General features: G+C 47.6%; 6 protein-coding genes across 6 annotated transcripts; 3 read left to right on the top strand and 3 right to left on the bottom strand.

Moving 5' to 3' along the window:
• Window positions 1–377: 377 nt before the first annotated feature.
• Window positions 378–1,356, top strand: N7478_012435 (uncharacterized protein; the record flags this gene model as incomplete). Its single annotated transcript, XM_056928649.1, has 5 exons — window positions 378–406; window positions 453–589; window positions 642–746; window positions 804–1,085; window positions 1,142–1,356. The coding sequence occupies 5 exons, from the start codon at window positions 378–380 to the stop codon at window positions 1,354–1,356; spliced, it is 768 nt and encodes a 255-aa protein (XP_056773207.1).
• A 1,958-nt stretch (window positions 1,357–3,314) lies between these two features.
• On the bottom strand, window positions 3,315–3,618 carry N7478_012434 (uncharacterized protein; the record flags this gene model as incomplete). The annotated part of the gene is made up of 2 exons (XM_056928648.1): window positions 3,315–3,529; window positions 3,591–3,618. The coding sequence occupies 2 exons, from the start codon at window positions 3,616–3,618 to the stop codon at window positions 3,315–3,317; spliced, it is 243 nt and encodes an 80-aa protein (XP_056773206.1).
• A 1,160-nt stretch (window positions 3,619–4,778) lies between these two features.
• Window positions 4,779–6,399, top strand: N7478_012433 (uncharacterized protein; the record flags this gene model as incomplete). Its single annotated transcript, XM_056928647.1, has 2 exons — window positions 4,779–5,634; window positions 5,699–6,399. The coding sequence occupies 2 exons, from the start codon at window positions 4,779–4,781 to the stop codon at window positions 6,397–6,399; spliced, it is 1,557 nt and encodes a 518-aa protein (XP_056773205.1).
• Window positions 6,400–7,084: 685 nt separating this feature from the next.
• Window positions 7,085–10,056, bottom strand: N7478_012432 (CeGAL family transcription factor; the record flags this gene model as incomplete). The annotated part of the gene is made up of 5 exons (XM_056928646.1): window positions 7,085–8,597; window positions 8,652–9,427; window positions 9,475–9,586; window positions 9,643–9,896; window positions 9,961–10,056. 5 exons carry the CDS (start codon window positions 10,054–10,056, stop codon window positions 7,085–7,087), a joined length of 2,751 nt encoding a protein of 916 aa, XP_056773204.1.
• A 1,372-nt stretch (window positions 10,057–11,428) lies between these two features.
• N7478_012431 (coatomer subunit delta) lies at window positions 11,429–13,182 on the bottom strand (the record flags this gene model as incomplete). The annotated part of the gene is made up of 4 exons (XM_056928645.1): window positions 11,429–12,332; window positions 12,395–12,591; window positions 12,645–13,088; window positions 13,180–13,182. 4 exons carry the CDS (start codon window positions 13,180–13,182, stop codon window positions 11,429–11,431), a joined length of 1,548 nt encoding a protein of 515 aa, XP_056773203.1.
• A 447-nt stretch (window positions 13,183–13,629) lies between these two features.
• Window positions 13,630–16,052, top strand: N7478_012430 (uncharacterized protein; the record flags this gene model as incomplete). The annotated part of the gene is made up of 2 exons (XM_056928644.1): window positions 13,630–14,691; window positions 14,754–16,052. 2 exons carry the CDS (start codon window positions 13,630–13,632, stop codon window positions 16,050–16,052), a joined length of 2,361 nt encoding a protein of 786 aa, XP_056773202.1.
• Between the last annotated feature and the right edge of the window lie 91 nt (window positions 16,053–16,143).

Below are 16,143 nucleotides of genomic sequence, written 5' to 3'. Positions count from 1 at the left end.
GGAAGGAGGGGTGAAAGAAACCAATGCAACAACCACGTCAGCGCACAGAGGCAGGTGCAGGTTCCGTAATCCGAAACATTCTCTCCGAAATTAAATGCTCAAAAGCTTTCATCCGATATTTGGATTGTGCATCGCCCCAATCTGCAGCTCAGTGTCGATCTCGGTAAGGCTCAGCCTTTGACACGCCGATCCACTTTGTTTGGGCCTCTCAATAGACGCTGGCACAATTCCAAGATCGCCATCTTGAAACACTTGACTCTCAACATACCCAGATTATACCTCTTAAGAGAGAAGCTATATCCAACGAATATTACATTGCAGTCTACTCAAAATGGCTTCCTATCATCGGGTACTAGAGACTTTTGGAAGATCAATCAATGACAATACTTTGGAATGCGACTGGTATGTAAGTCCTTCTACGCTTCTCAAGACTTTTGACGCTAACAACTCAGTGATATTCACCCATGGGAGCTCGCTATTAATGGAGAACAATGGGCTGGCAAGATCCGATTGATTGGATTCGTGGACGTCTTTTTCCTCATCTCATACTCTGCGAATGCCCGTTTCGAGCATGGAATTATCGTTTATAGTGAGCTCTCTATGGAGAACCTTTCCAATTACCAGGCTAACCAGGTATTCAGAGGACAAATTGGCCCTCGAAGAATTGACGGGGATTACCTCTCATCCAAGCCAAGGAGTAGCCCAGGGAGACGCCAATGCTGCGGACCACCACGAGCCTGAAGAGAGTGAGTCTCCAACGCGTGAAAAAGAAAATTCAACTACATGATACTGATATCCAATAGACGTGGAGGACCTAGAAGAAGCCAGTGACCAGGCAAACTCCGACTCCAATGAGAAACAGGACAAGGAAGAAAAGGCAACCGAGGGGCAAGATAGCCAAGCGGGGCAGGACAAGGACACCAACGACCAGACCGAAGGCATGGTGGCGCCCGAGTTCCGCAAAACAAGCACTATCTCGATCAAAAGTTTGGGTCATCCGGTCGGACTGCGCGCGTCGTATCCCAAGTCATGGATCCGCAGCTACAAAGTGGAGATCACAAAGCCTGCATCTTCAGGATTGACCAGTAAGTGAAATCATCGCCTCATTTTGAGACAAGCGGAACTAACAAATCCGGTGTAGAGCGTATCCTGCGGGGACTGAAGCCACACAGTACTTATGACCTGATGGGCGATGTGATTCGCTGCGGCATCATCTCACAAGGCCAGCTGGCAGGACACATTATGGGAGTTGTTCTGGCTGGAACCCGCCTTGATGACACCACCAAAAAGTACCTTCAGGGATTGACGGCAGGCGATGGTGCTGGTCGGCAGTCATTGTCGAATGAGAAGATTTAAGTACGAAAGTTCAGTGTGGAGGCACCCTCAGTTTAGATTGGTTCAACGAATGTACATACGTCTTCGCAATATGCTGCGGAGAACTTGAATAAGATCATCGCTTATCCCGTGTCTGCACGGAATACATCCTATGGAGTAGCGGAGCCAGATAAAGCCTCTTTTTTTTCGGCACCAAGATAAAACAAAAGGACTTCATCGTCACAGTGGATTCTCAATAGGCATTCCCCACAACGTAAGATGCATCTCTATACCTATATTGCAAGGATCGGCACGTTCGACGGACCCGAACGAGTGGAGAAGCTGCTCATGAACTAAAAATCTGATCTTTGCAGCTGTCTCTAATTCTAACCTGGATGCCTCCTTGTAACTTTTTGGCTTGCAGGGATTTCTGCTTCGGCGAGAGGGATTTCTCCTTTGTACGGATTACTCCGTAACCGCCTGACTCGCGAGATGTGGTGGCTGGCTGGCTGGCTCAGCTGTGGATCTAGCCCGAACGCAACCACTCCCCTCCTCCTCCACTGCACTCAAGTCGAACCCACCATATCGACTAAAAGCAAACTAGCGAGATTTAGTTGCGATATTTTTTTGGCAGCGCGATTCAGTGACTCCATCACACACACGCAAATGACGACAAAAATGCAGGCTCTGCTGAGGATGTGGGCCGTCAACCATTTGCCCGGGTTTGTTTACTCCGCTTGACATCTCAAGCTTGGGGCGCTATTGGCAACCTTTCATTGGTCTCCACCGCGCAGCTGAACGCACGAACTATGCATCGACCCGCCCATACTGAAAGAAACCCTCCGTTGTACTTTTGTATACGGCCTGTCCGTGCCGCTGTTGTCGATCACTCTAAAAGTTTTCTCAAAGCTTTCCCCCCTTTTACTCCACTAGGCGAATCATTTCCTAGGAGTCCAAATGCAGATGGACCTCCGCCGTCCAAGCCCCCCCCCACCCGTTTCGACAACTGGCTGATACAATATTTTCACGGTAAATAATTTCGTAGTGGCTGGCTAGCCTGTTGCCCATTCATTCAAGTTGCCTTTAAGGCTTGATTTTTCGGCTTCGTCGACTACGACGCAGACGCCAGCCCTCCTAATCCAACCGTCCCCACTACACAGCGATGTGGGCCCTCCTGCAGAACCCATCGAGGTCCTAGCTCGTTCTTCGACGACAATTCTTAGATTTCTTTTTTTTCCCTCTTGTGCCCTCTCTTCTTTTTATCCCATTCCGCAAAGCTTGTGTTGACATTCACAAAAACCAGCAAGATGCGTTGGTTTCCACTCGCAGTCGACAAGGAGGCGGGTGACTCCTGGAGCTTCGACATCGTCGGTTTACTGGCGGTTGTTGGAGGTTCCGCTATTGAGAAGCATGCGCAAGCTATCACCGCATCGCGATTTGGCAGTTTTCCTCGCCTTATGCCAGCTCCCGAGACCATGCTGGATACCGACCGTCCATCGCGACTACCTGCCGTTAAGGACGTGACTGTTGTTGGCGTTCATTCTGGCAATAAATTCACCGAGCTCAACTACTTCGCCAATGTGATCCACGATATCGAATCATTACCTCCATTTCGCTTCAAATCTTATCGCATTACCCACAGAACGCTGTCAGAGCGTGAGATCAAGAAGCAAGAGGAGGAGCAAATGAAGGAGTGGGAGCAGGCCAAGCAAAAGGCCAAAAAAGATTTTTTGAAGGCTGCTAAGAAGGCCGGTAAAACTGATGTTGAAAACAGCGGGCTCGGCGATATGAAGATTCCTCCCAAGCCCTCCTTGAAAGCTATCATTCCAATCAAGAAGGGCTGTGTGCTTAACCTGGTCACTCTTGCCTCTATTCTGATGACAGCTGCCCTGTTCATCTGGGCTGGTGTCCAGCACGATGCAGTTGCTTTGCTTGGCCTGGGCTGTATGGCATTGTCTACCAGCATGGCCTGTATGTCTGCACAGTGGCGTCCTCAACTTTCAGTCCGCAACGCCACCGGCAAGGTAGTCGATGGGGATATCATGATCCGCACTCGCGCAGGTGCCTTTGTCTCTGTCAAGTGTAGCGAGGAAGTTGCACGCGAACTCTATGGCGGTACCGAGAAATGCGAATATGTTTTCAACGGTGCCTATCACCAGATCCTCCTCGCCACCAGCACCGTACTTCTCATGGCTGCTATTATTTTCTTCAGTAACTGTGGTTGGAAGATTCAGATTGCTGTCGGCCTTGCCTATATCATTCTCAACATGGCTTACTGGGGTATGGCGCTGTTGACAGAAACATCGGATGTGTGGGATATGGAACACCGATATGAGGTGGAGGTTCTTGAAGATAAGGAAAATTCGAACTTTACCCAGGTGTTGTGGGATGCTATTAGAACCACTAGGCAGTACAAGTGGGCCAAGAAGACCGGGGCTGCACCTGCGACAAAGAACTGGACTGAATGGTTGAAGGAGGCCAGCGCGAATGCAAACAACTCGGATTGGAATTGTGAGGAAAGACGTAATTATTGGATGGGAGTGAAGTTCGAGAAAAAGCATCATGATGATGAGGATGATGAGTGATTCTAGTGCGAGATTGGGGAAATCAGTGTTATTAATGCCCGGTCCGGGGTCTTAGAAGCAAAAGAAGCAAAACAACCGAGGAAGCAAGCCGGAGCCTTGGGATGGTTGTCGGTCGAAGCCTTGAAAGCCTCACATAGTACTACTATCTGTAGGGCTGCTGTGGAGTATAATTAATCCTTGATGAAATGATATATATTGTAGCTATTATATAGTCAAAATGTTTAATTCAATCCTGACGAATTCTAATGGCGTTCAAGTTCGAGATATTGATATATTATGTATTAAATCATGTCAAGCGAACATCGAACATTAACTAGCTGTCATTGCTCCTTGGCTTCTGACATTGAATCTTAGTCAGTGTCAATGATTAGATGGCCAAGTGGGGGTTTGGGTTTGATAGATGATGGCTGAAAGGTAATGACAGAGACCGAATAGCAGTGACAGAGACCGACGAGCATTGACATGGGTCTTGTACCGTTGCATTCGACCAAAAGGGTTTGACGAGTAGTAGACCACTCGGCCAAATGAGAAATTTTGTATGAGTTTAGATGCATAACAAAGGAATAGACCATACATAGACCACCCGAACAAATCAATAATCTTAACATCGTAGCGCTAGGCACTTTGAGACGTGATGGAGCAAATGTTAGTAATCATTACACGTGACATGGATCAGTCAGCATTTGGCCAAATCAGGATGCACGTTGCTATCAAGACTTACGCTATTTCAACACAAATATTGCTCTTCTCCAATCGCATATCTGGCAGACAGACGTTTGGACCAGATATTCAATGCCGGCTTGCTACATCATCCACATGTCCCAACATTGGCTTCGAATTGTTCGTGGCTGAGATTCTGGGCTAGAACGGAAGGCCACGATGGCATCAGAACCTCTAGATGTGTCCTCACAGATTCCACAAAAGGCTTCGGGGCCCAAGAAGTCATCTTTGATGATAGACCATGGGTCAAATGGGAATCAGGGGGGCGCCGAAGCGGCCAGCAACGGGTTGGCCTTCCCGAGAATTGTGTCACCAAATGGGGATTTGATTATTGAACACACAGATCCGTCTTCGACGGCAGCCAACATGTCCTGGCAAGTATCAAGCAAGATGCTTATTGAAAAGAGCCCATATTTTAGAGCTATGCTTGATCCGGTAAAATTTGCTGAAGGGAGGCAACTCGCGCAACAAATAGAAGCGTTGAATATCAATTTGAACTCGCATTCAGAATTCAACGCTGAAACTACCGAGGACTCGGACCAGATCTCTTTACCCGTTGTATATATTACTGCAAACACGGTTACCAAGCTTTGTGGTCCGGATGTTTTAGGCCTCTTCATCAAGGTTCTTTGTTTAGACTGTATGGACGATCATGTCAAGCAGTCCTTTCAAAATGCTCTGAAGATTGAATCGCCATCTACCATTGCCAAGCTTATTCATATCGCCGATGCATTCAATTCATTGGATCAAATCAAAGCTATCCTCCGCTCAATTGACTATCAATACGGCAAGAAAGGGAGAGCTTCGGTTTCTCGTTTTAGCACTGTATTGTTGAAAATGAAAGAAGATCGCATTCGACAGATCATTCTGATTTCTAAAACCATTCAAAATCCGATCGTTACTCGTGTATTTACACATGTGTTAGTTATTGCTGGCTCAAGGTTTTGGAGAAATGCTCCAGAACCTCCATCTGGTGAATACCTCCAATGGCATTATCTACCAAGCAATGTTGAAGGTAAGAAGTTCACTGTTTTCTGTTTTCTTTCTATAGGTAACTAATCATTACTCTCCGGGTTCAGAGGAGCTTTACTATAGACGGCAGTGTGTCATGAACACAATTACCGATTTACATGCATATTTCTTACGTGCATATGGGGCGTTAGAGGATACCGATCCCAACCCAGCGCCGCCTCGCAGCTCATTAGGCGCAGCATTTTCCACGTCATCTCAAACGCGTCATTTTCAATGTCGAGCAGGACTGGCAAACGCAAGTCAGTGTGATATGTTCCAGCTCGGACAGATGGTACGGTTTTTTACGATGCGTAGCAAGACAGCATTTGTGGGCTCTAATTTGACCGATCCCGACTTTTCCCTCGATCCGTCAAGTGAGGATGGGGACATCGAAATTCAAGATCACTCTCCCGCTTCATCTGACGTGATCACCACTATAACGTCTTTGAGACAATATCCGGATTATCAGATTGATGCGCACCATGGAAGTTGTGGTGTCCGACGTCGGCTACTTCCAATCATACCCTGCATTGAGAAATACCTACTAGACTCTCAGGGACTTTTAGGTATTGACTACGTGATTTGGAGTAACATTGATGCTCGTCATTCAGCACAGTGGATTGGAAGTCGGAAGACTCATTCCGTTGATGTTCGACAGGCTCAGATTGTTTCAATCTCTGCTCATCGAGGGGAACCCAAATCCCGTCGCTGGGTAGACCGATATGCGGAGGCATTATTCACGGCCAAGAGCCGCAACTGGGAAGCATGATTCGGTTTATTCGGGCTGAACTCAAAAGCCGATGTGCTCTCCCTGGGTATGTAACATCGATTGATGTTGGCGTGCTATTAAGGTTTGGCTGTCACAATCTGATTAGAATATCCGCATCTTTTTGAGTGGGGGTTTTAATATGGTATAATGACGGAGCTCCTGAATGCGAATGGAAAATAGACTGGCCTGGCCTTGTGGGAGCCATGGTATCAACTCCCAGGGGTGTTGGACTCGAGTCCATAGATCGGATGCTGAGGGGGCTGTATCTACCATGGATGAGGATGGCGTTCCCGTCGAGGTTACTGGGATTGAAGATATGATAGACATGCATCATTGATACGATCTGTACATACTACGAATAGATAGACTATTTGAATCAAGATATAAGTAGTAGGAACTACTACCAAGTTCATGGAAACAGATCAATGATAAGGGGAAGCAGTACTTTCTTGTCATTCTAGATAACTCTCGCATGAAAGAATTTTTTTTCCATCTATCCCAATTGTATAGAAATGCATGGTTTCATGTTTTGGTCAAACGTCGAATTCAATGTTAATCACGAAGAAACCAAGCACAAACCAGCATGAAAATGATTCAAGATATTCAAAGTATGACAATTTGGGCGATGCCTTCAAACTATCCATCTTCCCTAGAAATTCCGAGAATACCCGCTGGGTTGACACCCTCAACAAACTGGATCAGGCCAGGAGTACCCCATATCAAAATCCAGGTTTGATCCAGTTGGGAAGAAAGAGCCCGTGATCTGGCCAGTAACAGGATCATAAGGAAAGTAATCATCGTAAGTACCTTTTCCAGAGAGAGATTTATATGGCTTGATGAACTGGTCCAATAGATCTGGCTCGAGCCCATATGAGGATACAGACATTGCAAGAGGGGTACTAGACTGATCTATTGGTGAGCAAGTAATGAAGTCCATATCGGCGGCAATCTCATCCGCAGTAGCTGTTTCACTAGTAGTCGTAACAGGAGCAGTTGGGATAGTCGCGGTTGGATCAAAAACAATATCGTCGACAATTTGGTCTGGTTCAAGATTCACAGCATCTGCAACCTCCGTATAATCAAGAAGGGAGGCAGCGGATGACTCGTCGTTGTCATTACCGGAGGAATCGTCAACGTCGATTCCAACATGAGGCGCAAGACGGCGTAGGAACCCATTGCAGAGATTCCAAGCTCTCTCGGATGCAAGGCTTGATTTTGACAACGCGGAAAGCCAATCTAGTGCTTTCTTGGCCGCCTTGGATACCATAATGGCCTTTTCGGGAACGTGCTGTGCTCTGTACGCCAGTTCCAGTAGAAGGACAGTGGTGGCTTGCATTAAGTAGTGGAGAGTACACCACCATGGGGAAATTCTGTGAAGCAAGGACTCATCAGGAGTGTCGGGGAACAGTGTTAACATATGGCATGCAGACTCGACGCATTCAGCGGCTGTCTTGCTACAGAACTCATGAGTCTTGTCACTTTCGGCGGGTGCTGGGTCCAATCGACATAGACAGGGACGAGTAATGCCAATCTTCGTGCTGTAAAATAAGAAGGCGAGACCCATTCGCTGACCGAGAGGGCATTGCGATGTCTGTGTAGAGGTGAAATCGTACGCCGACGGCAAATTCATGAACCAGGAGTCAATCTCAAGCATCAGACTTTGAATCGTAAACTGAGTGCTTGCCCATGGGGACTGCAGAGCTTCAGGGTTGTAAAGCTTGACCGTCATTCGCTTTGCTATGGTATTGAGGGATGTCAATTGTAGGAAATACAGCGAGGCACATGGCGGTAGGCTCTTCAAGTATTCGGCCCGAGTGATCTTTGTCTCCCTTTCGACGGGCGTGTTATTTGTGTCCGAGTCAGCATTGGAATCCAGGCTGGCGACGCTGTTGCTGAATGACATTCGATCAAGTGGGCTAAGTATAGCTCGTCCCGAGGTGCTGATGAGTTGAGAAATCTCTTCTTTTTGAAAGTCACTTTCGTCGAAGGGTACTGGCAGCGGGGTTGTGCAGCAGTCATCTGTGATGCAAGATGGACGTCCTGTCATCACAGCGAGAAGATGATCAATATTGTACAGCGACCACCAAACACGATACCTTATCTCTTTCGAGGTATCAGAAGTGCAGGATCCCACATTACGCAAATGCAAACCCAAGGCCAGTGCTCCTCGAACTGCACTTCCGGATAATTTCCATGCCCTGAGATGTTAGTTAGCAAAGTTCTTTAAGAAAAGGGGACTGGGTCATGCATACCGATTAATATGTCCTGATGAAATCATGTAAAAGCAAGCAAGACCTTCAACTTGCAATTGCTGCAAATCTGGATGATGTAAAAGCTGATCTTCCAAGCTGAGCATCCTGGCTCTCGCAAAATACAGCTCATGATCATCATCGCCTTCTTTCCAATCCGTATTTGTTAGCTGACCATATTTTGCTGCGATCGCGAAGATGAGATTTAGTATAGCCAGCCACTTGCTCCCTGGCCTAAGAGTAGGCTGATTGAAAAACACTTGAAACTGGGATACGAATGTTGAAATTCCAATGATAGGGAAAGAGGGATGAACAGAAGTTAAATAAGCGTTGAGAAGCTTTGTTGCGGTTTCACGTGATGGGACCGCATTTGCATCGACTTGGTGCTTCCCTTCTTTACCGGGGATTTCAAGGTCATCGAGATAATAATTCGAAGCATTCATGAGATTGCCAACCGGGTTATCAGGCCGGGGTGTCAAAGTAGGCGATGGCAGGCCATTGTCGTCACCTGAGTTTGACATACTCGCTGACCACGCTTCGCATTCATTGTTGACTTCTTTGCTGAGCTTTTGAAGCCAGTTTATCTCGGAGCTCTTTCCAATAAATCCAGTTGCACGGGAAGCTTCGTCTCTGTTGAAGTCCTCCTCGGTGTGATCAATCAAGTCCAGAGGTGTCGTGGAAGAGGGTCGAGATGGTGGGGAGTCTTCGGAGTTCCAAGCTCTCTTGGCTTCTCTCGAGCTACTTACATCGGAGTTTAAGGCGAGGTCCGGGGCGGATGCCTATTTTCTTTAGGTCTTATAACATTATCAATGGATGGATCGCTTACCGCTGTCAATGCAATATTCACGAGTTGTTCATCAGAAACACCGAAACGACTACTCAACCGTTTGATAACGTCCTCATAAGCCTGTACCTTAGCTGATAGGCTTGCAAGCTGCCTATACCACAAGATGTCAGATCAAATCTCATGCAGAAAGGATGATATGTTGCTAACCGCTTAGACTTCTCGCGTTTGCCATCTGTATAGCAGCATATAATACCTGCTTCACGGCAATTACGGCAACCAGATTTATCACCAGTGCACTTTGTTTTTCTCTGTCGGCATGACTCGCATGCTCGACGAACATGGCGGCGATGGAATCTACCTGGGGAGGCAAAAGCCGATTCCGCCCCTTCAGCAAGCCGAGGAATTGCCATTTTCTTTGTACCTAGATCAGAATCCGATCTCTGTAGGGAAGGCATATTGTCCTAAACGAATTAAGTCAGATGAATTCTTCACTAAGTTAGTTCTGGGCTTCCAAACTGCACATACCATGCCGGAAAATTGATTACATGTTTCCGCATCGGCGCAAGATAGTTTGAATAGACTCTGCTGCTCATTCCATGATGGAAAGTGGATGCTAGTCATCATGGAGAACAGAGATTATTCTTCAGTTGCTGGGTTCTAAGCTCGTGTTAGGAAGAACCATTGGCTATGTTTCGTCATTTTCAAGATCTTTACAGATCTTAATTGACTGACCTTGGGTGTCGAATGGCAGTAAATGACGGCCAGCATCAAACTATCAACGAGGAGGCAATATTGAGGGAGTATCTGAGATTATAAAGACATCCGAGACTCCGATCTAGGACAAATGCGGTACCTGGTAGTGCGCACACAATGCCTAGTCTGGGTCTGGCTACGCACGAGGTCTAAACTCTATGGAATTCCCCCCTACAACAACGTCAAGGTCGCTTAGGTAGCATCTCGGGGAGGTCGTAGAATTAGCCACCGAGGATTGTAAACAAGCAGCCGTGAAGCAATAATTCGCCTCAGGAGCCACAAGAAGCTCATGGGGCAAATTTGAGGTCTTTTTACAGCTCTTCGGTTATTGTGTTTGCCATCGTCAATGCGAATGGCGCGGTTTCATCACGGATGTTCCCAATGAAGGTAGCCTTCGATATTGGTCAGACCAGGGAGTCAGAACCCCGGGATCTATGCATTGGCTTCCAAGTACCTGTCAGTCGGTGTCCAATGCCGACAGGTTCGTAACTCCGACGCTCATTTAGGCAAATCAGATAGTCCACAAAACCCCCGCGGTACTCCCGTTACAAGCTGAAGATTTCTTATCATTGTAGTATGTCTACGTGGACATGCTTTGTTGTATCATTGCAACATTGAATTAACCAGAGTGCACTCATTTATTAACCTACCTAGGCCAGTTGGGGGAAGTGCTCGTGCTGCTAATGAAGAAGCTACAATGGCCTAGACCGGGACGGCAGAGTCAATCTGACGTTTTTTGGTGGTGGCGCCGAAGCTTCCTAGTGTCCTTGGTTAGCGCTGAGCTTGAGCATACCTAATTTGATGAAGAAGCTATTATCCACGGGTAGACGCTGAGGTACCAGAAGCTTGTCCACCCAGTATTTAAAAAGGTAACCCCATTCAGAAGGGTTGTTATGTACTACTGGCCAAACCTCAGAGAACTCGAATTTACATAGTATTGACGTCGTGGGTTAAAGTCTTAGGATTACGCTAGAATGATCGGATTGGGCATCACGGGGGGCAGCTATTGAGTTACCGGGAAAGAATTATAGATTGACCCCAAGGAATTTGGTTAGTCTAATAAAACTGTCAATTTTGTGTAGATGTAGGGCAAGGCCCTGGCAGGGCTAAAAAGTCTTGGAACAATAATAGAAAGAAAGAAAAGGCTTAGAATACGATTTCAGAAGCAAAAGGAATAGATGCCAGAAAGCCACAATCAGAACGTCATTAGTATCCCACTCTATACAGATCAATCTCAAGATTACTCAATCAGGAAGTTCTCAGCAACGCTCCGAATGTCCTTTGAGAAGCCAGAGCTCTCACCCTCCGCCTCCAACAAGGAAACTTCGGTAACATCGACATCCACAAACGGCTGTGTCTTGGTGAATCTAACGCTCATTGGGAAAAACTGATCCTCGTCACCATCGGTAGTCTCAAACTCAAAGCTGCCAGAAGAGTTCGATTCGTCAACAGCACCAAGGTTCCAGTCAAGGCTATCACCCGAAACTTCGTAGACCGCGTCGAAACTGGACACAGAAGGTTCCGTAGCACCGTAAGGAATGGTGACAACAACGTCGCGCAGGCTATCGCTGCCATTAAGCTCATACTCGACTGTGACGGTGGTAGAGTCAGAGCCCTTGTTCACCCATACGGTAAATGTGATAGGCAAAATATCGGCATTGTCAGCCGAGCTAGCCACACGCCACCGCAGGACACCAATTGCGTTGTTTGTGGGGAATCGCTTGGAGGTGTCTTTCAGCTGGATCGCAGATGTGCTAGTAAAGAGGGCCTTGTCTACATTCGGGTGAGTCCTGAATTGGGCGCCGTGGGTTGGGGTTGCCTGCAGATCGAGACGGAGTTTTGTGAGGGATGGGTCGGATATGCGAAGCTGAAGATCACCCTTTACTTCAAATGACTTGAGGGCACCTTCGCGGGTGAGAGTTGCTGAGATTGTCTCGGCAATGGTCACATGGATGGGCTCACGGTCGGCTGTGAGGGATTCGCGAGCAGAGACAGGTTCTTGAACAGGAGTGGAGATTTGAGGGGTAACCAGAGGGCTCTCTTCTTCGGCTTCGGGACCCAAGTCGCCGCGGACCTTCTCATAGATATCAGTTGCCTTGGACTTCTTGCCGAGCTGCATACCCTTTCCGCGGGTAACAAGAGGCCTAAAAATCGCATTAGTTAGAGCTGCCATAGATAAATCCAATGCCCTCCAGTAACGACATACTTGGAAAAAGTCTTCTTCTTCTCAGCTTCATAGGAATCGTATGTATCCGGCACTGATGGGCGGGCGGGGGGTGTGTAGACGGGGTAGGAAGGAGCTCGTGGAGCGGCACTGCGGCCTGAGCGAGCAGCTTCCTTGCGCTGCATCTCCAGTTGCTTTGCTTTGCGCTTTCGCTCCTCGCTGGCCTCCAACTCTTTGTTCTGTGCACCACCGTTAGTCTCAGTATACCTCTGCCGTTATCGTCCAAACATACCCGTTCAATAATTTCTTGGATTCTCTCCTCGTGACTCTCCATCTCAAGGAAGGTCTTGATCTGAGACAATGATAGGTTCTCCCGGTAACCCAGTGTCACCAGCTCATCAAATGCGCTTAGCAACTCGAATGCATTGCGCGTGATCTCTCGCTCGTCGAGGCTCTTGCAGATGCTGGTGGTCACCTGGGCAAAGAGATGAAGGCTGTCGATATCTTGAAGGATGTTGGATTGGCGGTTGGTGATCAGAACAATGTAGAGCTCATCCAATGGCTGGTAGACGAAGCGCACGTTGTCTTGCTCGACAGTTGTGTGTTGAGTCCCTGAATCGGCCAGCTTGGGGAACGAGGCCAGGAGGGCCTCAATTCTGGAACGAGCAATCTCACGAAATTGACGTGAGAGAACCGCTTTGCCTCCGCGAGTACATATCGAAGCTGCGAGAACGACCTGTTGTTCCAAGTGGGAGTGGAAGTGGTTAGTCCGCGTTCGTTGCGGGGAGGGGCCTAATGGCAGTTGGGGAAGGGGTGGTATTAATTACCATTGTGAAATTGTATAAAGCGACTCTCTCCACAGGCCTTGTAAAGTGCGATAGTGTTTTTCAAGGTGTGTTGTGCGGAGCAAATCAAGATCAACGACGCCCCTGTTTGGTGTTTAGTTAGATCATCGAGTGCAGCTTACTCTGTTCTCTTTCATGGCCCTTGGTCCGTGCACACCGCTTTCCCCCTTCGCTTAGTTGTCAGACCGCGAACAACTTCAACTTTTTTCCTTCCTATGTCTCTCAGTTAACCCTTCACACTCTACCCTTGATATCTCAGATCTTAAAGCTTATTCATATTTCTTGATATGAAACAGAGCTAAACGTTCTTTTCTTTCAACACTCGCCTTTTTCCCTCTCCCCCCATTTACTCCCCTATGTTTCTTTCACTGTAACCGCGACACTTCAACTCTCGCAACACGTATCGCACCTCGTCGTTCGACGCGTTTTGCTATGACAACAGCATCCTCGCTACTTCATTCTGCCATGGATATCCCAGCGGGTGAGGATCTCGAAATGGCTTCGCCCTACCAGGGTCAGACCGACGACTTCGACATCGACATCGACCTAATGGAGGACCACGCTTCCAACATGGATAGCGATATGATGGGCGCCGACGATTTCCCCAATACATCTCAACCGTCCTTATTTCAAAACGAGGCCACTGATGATGACGATATGGTTGATGAACCCTCTGAAGGATCGATGGTCGATGTGGAAGATTTACCTGACGGCGACAATGACATCGACGTCCACTTTGAAGAAGTCACATATGAGGCAGACATGCTTGAAGGTGGACATGAAGAACCGGTTGATGCTATTTTGCCCACCATCTTTATTGAAGCTTCAACGACAGCTGAGCCTCAGATCAACGAACCAACACAGATTGCCCCTGAAACGACTGAACTCATCGAAAAAGAACAAGATGCTCATGGGGTGGCGCCTCCCTCCATTGCTTTGGAAGTCGAGAAGCAAGAACCTGCGGATCAACAGCAAACTATTTCTTTAGAAGCTAGCAAAGTTGACGTTGGTCTAACCGAAGAGGTTCAACCACCGGAGATCCCTCAGCCCAGTGTCGATCATGACCAGAACAAAGAAGCAACCGAGCAAACTAACGAAGTTATTGAAAATGAAAATGTTGTCTCCGAGGAGCATGACCATTCCAATCAATTAGTTGGTAATTTGGAAGCTCCCCCATCCCCTCCTGCTCAAGCCGAGGCTTTAAGTGCTGAGCCGCACGCCCCTTGTGAACCAGAGCCTCAGGGTACGCATGAGGGTGTCCATGAAGATGAAACACTCCACCCAGTCAAGGTCATCTATCAGGAGAACGAGATTTCCCTGTTCCCGCCCTTGGAAGGTGATTCAGCGGAAACCTTTTTCCTCCACGATGAAGATACAGCCTATGACAACTTTGATAAATTGTTTGAATCTTTGCGTGATGTGCTTCTGGATAATATTGCCGAGAATGATGTTCTTGTTATTGATATCGATTCTCTTGGTATTCAAATAACAGAGGTAAGCAAGCGCTACACATGACCCCATTCAACAAGAAAAAAATTACTAACTGGCATCCGAAGGACTCCTCGTATACGTCTAGATTCACTCTGCATCAGATTATGGAAATTTATCTTCGCCTTTGTCATAACGATGGCAACCATCATCCCGATGCCCTTTACCTTAGCCTTTCTAGCAAGCAAGCTGTTCATACCGAGTTGGCGAGTCTTGACTCCGCCGCCAAGGAAGGCAAAGGCCTGTCCCAAATTCAATTATGGGCGGATTATGATGACGCCGAAGAAGAACCCGCCGCGGAAGAGACTAAAAATGATCATGAAGAATCTGGTGAGGGATTACATTCCCGAGCCGCTCAGCAGAGTCAGTCGGTCCACGAAGAAGCTGCGACAAGTGGTGAGGTCCCTGATGGAACCAACCGGTCGAACGAAGCAGCAAATTTAACAGCAGAGGCCACTCAGCAGCCCATTGTTGAACACCATGCCGAACCTGATGAGGCTCAACATGAGCCAAATACAACCGAAGTGCATGAAAGTTTCCAAGAAATACCCCATGATGATGTAGCTTACACTGAAGTTCGTGATGATGATGAAGATCCCAGAACGGCGTCTACCAACACCGTGGCCCCCGATTCCGAGCCTGATGCGATAAATGCACAACCTGAAGATAAGTCTTCTACAGATATCCTACATGACGCCTCAGAGGAACACACAACCCATCATGCCAACCAAGAACATGAGCATGATGAGCTTGACGATAGTGATGAAATTTCTGGGGCCGATGAGCTAGAAGTAGTTGATTTCACTATTCACGAGGATGAATACGATGACCAAAATGAAGGCGGGCATGTTGATTACGATCATGAAGATGCTTCGAGTAACCAAGAGGCAGCAGAAGAAGAGGCTCATGATGATACGGACGCCTCAGAGGACAATCTCGAATCCAACCTGTATGAAGAGTCCGAATCCACCTTGGAGAATGCCCCACATCAGGATCCATCGCATCAACAAACTCCGGAACCAGAGGATCATTTACTCGGAATCGCCGACGATGTGTTGCAAACTCCCCCTAAGGATCTCCGTCACGATGATTCTGGAAATTTCGAGGGCTTTGAAAATACTGAAGACGAGCTTGTGGGTCCCGATTTTGAAGACGGCGCCGATCATCAACAATCAGCTGATGATGACTATCATCATGACTCTGAATTGGATGTCACGGAGGAACTTGAGTTGGGTGAAATAGATCCCTCTTCTACTGAATCCCATAAGCATGACAACCTATCCGTCAAACGTTCTCGTGAAGAGGAGGATGAATGGGACATCACAGAATCGACCACGCCTGATATCAAGCGCCGGCGACCCTCGTAAACGGATCTTCTTTCTGGGCACGATTCGCCTTCCAAGATGTTCCCTCTGGTTGACGACCTAGTGCCTTGCTTGGATGCCATTATTGGTTCCA

The sequence above is a fragment of the Penicillium angulare genome (genome assembly GCF_028827245.1).
Source record: "Penicillium angulare strain IBT 27051 chromosome Unknown utg000011l_segment0_segment0, whole genome shotgun sequence".
Taxonomy (NCBI): domain Eukaryota; kingdom Fungi; phylum Ascomycota; class Eurotiomycetes; order Eurotiales; family Aspergillaceae; genus Penicillium; species Penicillium angulare.
Note: the sequence above shows the minus strand (reverse complement) of the source record. Positions and strands in the feature narration are given on the sequence as shown.